At 36.3% G+C, this 3,958-nt stretch overlaps 1 protein-coding gene across 1 annotated transcript in view; it reads left to right on the top strand.

Annotated features, from left to right (window-relative positions):
- Nucleotides 1-3,765: 3,765 nt before the first annotated feature.
- Nucleotides 3,766-3,958, top strand: part of LOC117121602 (adhesion G protein-coupled receptor L2-like) — a 39,632-nt gene continuing 39,439 nt past the window's right edge. The window contains exon 1 of the mRNA XM_033266837.1: nt 3,766-3,904. Coding sequence (XP_033122728.1) covers nt 3,829-3,904 — 76 coding nt within the window. The 5' untranslated portion in view covers nt 3,766-3,828. The remainder of the gene's footprint in view (nt 3,905-3,958) is intronic.

Here is a 3,958-nt window from a genome sequence, read left to right on the forward strand (position 1 = left end):
TATATATACATTAGGCCTATATACAAATGCATTTTTTAACATCATTTCTTCAGCTTTCCCTTTACTATGGACGACCTACGAAAATCATCTTCATTTTAAAAACAAATATCTGTGTCTTGTAACTACTTTTTTTTTAATAAGAAATTTTAATTCATTTACTGGTCCTTAGTATGGGCGCCATCTATGCAGGGGTTGAGCTAGTGAGTGGACCAGCCCGGCCCAATCCTAGGGGATAGCTGGTCTAGGGAGATGCTTGGTCTACCGGTCAGGAAGTTGCAATAATGTCTGATGGGGAAAATTACTTAGAATCATTTTTTAAACCAGAGACAGTTGACCAAATGCATTTTCAGCCATCTAGAGGTGACAAACCCTATTTTTTTTTACCTCAGCCCCAACCATGGAATTGGAAGACAATTGCATCTAGTATTCTTAACCACCAAACTAACTCCACTTCATCTAACTTGCTGCTATTCAGGTTTTATTATTTCATTGAGGGTTTGCTTGAGTTTTGCCCATCATACACGCCCTACGTATAGTTGGTACTGTATTCAGGCAAAGGGCATCAGGCAAAGGGCAGAGGTATGCATTCAGTGGGGTGACTGCTATAGTTATTAAATGTTTTTCTTGAGAACCCGTAAATCTGTATTGTTAGCCAAATCTCTACTTCGAGTAAGATGCACTAGTACAAAAACATAATGATCTAGACGCTTTGATATTCTACTAAACAAATTGAACAAGCCTACTATCTACCACTAATCGACATTTTAAAAAGTTAACATAGCCTGTTACTGAACTGGAACTTTATGTATGTCTCCTGCAATTTTTTTTTTCTATTTATTTTTTATTTTATTTTTTTGTTTTTTTGTTTTAGCCGAAGGCCAAGGCTATGTCAATCAGCGAGCTTAATCAGGTTAATAAATTGCGCATATCCCTTCACAAGACATACACACGCAATACTCTATGTATAGTCTTATTGTTGTGGCTTAGAGAGTGGCGTTAACTGATCCTGAAGCAGGGACGTATCCAGGGGGTGGGGGAGCCATGAGAGCCGAGGCTCCCCCCTTTTGTATACAGTGTTGAAATTTTAAAGCTTATTCTTGAGCCAATACAAATTCTTTCCTGGGATCACTTAAAATATATACTTCTAAACATGTAAATATGCATCAGTACACGTTATACATAGGACTAATAGAACACATAAGCCTAAGCGTGATTTAAAAAAATCTTAAATCCATAAATCTCAGGCCAGGTCTTTTAAGATAGAAATGCGATACTGTGGTTCAATTTCATTTTTATCCTTTTGCAAGTTTCTTTAAATGTTTGTTTAATAACACTACTACGAATAGTAATAATAATAATTATAATTATAATAATAATAATAATAATAATAATAACAATGATGATGATGACAATAGTAATAATTGATATTAATATTAATAACAATAAAAAGTGAAGAAAATTATGCTAAATGCGAAAAAAAGTTGTGATTTGTTTATCATATTATAGTATATATAGTTAAAGCTTAGTAAGCTATAATGAGGCCTAAATTATCCTGGATATTAAGTAGATCCCTGATAAAAGATCATGAGAAATTTGTTGGCGTTTCATTTTGAGTATAATGGTAATGTGATGATGATGAATTTTACTATATAAAAGTGTTATTTCCGGCCATTTCGAGGGGTACTATTTCCTCAAATTTTCTCCCCTCAGCCCCAGCCATGGTGGGGCTCAGGTGGTTGTGAAATCACGTTTTTGAAGTAGGCCTATGTAAAGTACATACTTAAAGACAATCTTTTTAAGCTTTGTTTTCTATGGTGTATACACACACATTAATAAGATCTCTATGGTTGTCAAAAATCCCTGATAAAAGATCATGAGAATTTCTTTTGGCGCTTCTTTTTGACTAATGGTGATGTGATGATGATGAATTTTACTAAAAGTGTCATTTCTGGCCATCTAGGGGTACTATTTCCTCAAATTTTCTCACCTCAGCTCCAACCATTATAGGGCTGGGTGGGTGTCGACTTACAAAATGCCCTCCCCCTCCACCTTTCAAAACAGATCTGTGCCCTTCACTGGGTATGACATTAAACTCCATCGAGTCGGCTCCTGATGTATGTCTTAGTGACTGCTATTTGTTTTTAGGATGTGATCTGGTTTTTCATGTCCATTTTTCGTGATTATGACTATTCTGGATAAAGGATGTTTTGAGCAGAGGTGGATTCAAGGCACGCCCCCCCCCCTTTCATTTTTAAAGGAAAATAAACGAAAAATATATTCAAATTGAAGTGCGAGAGTGTAATTTCCGGCCATCTAGAGATGACCTAATCATAAATTTCCTTACCTCAGCCCCAACCATGGTGGGGCTGAGGTGGGTGGTTCCTCGATCTGTGAAAGTCCCTCCCTGAGTCCCTGTTTCACCTCTCTGAATCTCTGAATCTGCCACTGTTGATTTATTATACAATTAATTTTTCGCTTATTTATAATGCGTCTATTGCAATTTTCACTTTATCCTCTCAAACTGTCCTAAGAACGTTCAGATTGCGCTACTTCACAGGGGGATTCGCCCCCTTGGCCCCTCTGGGGTCATACGTAATTCGCATAACGGCTCCCCCCACCCCTTTCAAAATCCTGGCTACGTCCCTGTCCTGAAGTAAAAACCTGTCACCCTGACATGATTTAAAACTCCACTTTACCAAACTTGCTGCTATTTAGAACCAACATAATATGTCAGTAATATATCATATTGAAATATTCCACTAAAACCGGAGAACTTTCGTCCAAATTGCTACACATTGTCACTTTCCTCGCGACATTGTTTACATTAACCGAAAGGTCCACTGATTAATCTCAGATAAGAAAGTATAATACATACTCCAAGTATTATCAATATTTGGAGTATGTATTATACTTTCTTGTTTACATTAGTTACCGAGTTTACAAGAACTTTTGTGATTGGCTAATAGCGTCTCATCAATGCTTAACAGGTATGGTAAGTGTGCTGTGATTGGGTACTGCTTACGTGAGCGACATTATTTTTTCGAAGATAAATTCTCATTTTTGGTTACAGTTTCCCCAAGTTTACGATTGCCGACAATGTTTCAATAAAATAGTATTGACATTTTTGTGCGAATGCCAAGTAGCGCGGATCGGTGGGTCACAGAATTTGTAAACTAAGCGATTTTGGAGCCTCAACCCATGGTCTATGTGTTTTCATAGATATTCGGAGACGTTCTTTGATAAGTGGGCATGCGCATTGTTTAGCTCGGAATTCTCATTCCTTCGCAGTAAAAGCTACTGCTTACCTACAGTTTCTTAATGACTGTTTCCTCTTGTTCGTAGCAGCCTAAAATAATAATAATTATTTTAAAAAAAACATGAATGCCTGCTATGACTCTATGGTTATATTTATGATTCCGAACAGCCACGTTAAATATAAGTTTTAATGTTCAATAGAGTACATGTAACAACCAACCCACTGACTTTTACCACCCACTGAAATCCAACGTTACCCTAGGCCAATGGGATTGCAACCTTTATGCTCTCGTTAATGATTTAATGGAAACGCACTGCTGTGCCGTGTTTCACTATAATACATTTTTAAGTGATTAGATCTAAAGACTAATTTCAAAGAATTACATCTGGTTTCATTAGTTGCTAAGGTAAGCAACTAATTGGTTCAACAAAACAGATAATTTTCTTCTAATAAGCTTGACGTCTTACTGAAAATGTTTTATTGGTACACAGAGAGTGAAGAGTTATCTGATCAAAAGCATAGGCTCATGAATTTAGATAAAAAGTTAAACTAGTTTTTGTTGTGAAGTCAGCATGGAAATAGTGTGGAAATATATAAGTCTAGTTGTTATATATTCTGCTACTATGCATCATGTTTGCACTGAAAATTGTAAGTTGTTAACTTCTCTACTTTTTGTTTAGGAGATGTTCTAACTGTCTTAAG

The sequence above is a fragment of the Anneissia japonica genome, unplaced genomic scaffold (assembly GCF_011630105.1).
Source record: "Anneissia japonica isolate Jap-2015-1 unplaced genomic scaffold, ASM1163010v1 scaffold287997_len74272_cov159, whole genome shotgun sequence".
Taxonomy (NCBI): Eukaryota; Metazoa; Echinodermata; class Crinoidea; order Comatulida; family Comatulidae; genus Anneissia; species Anneissia japonica.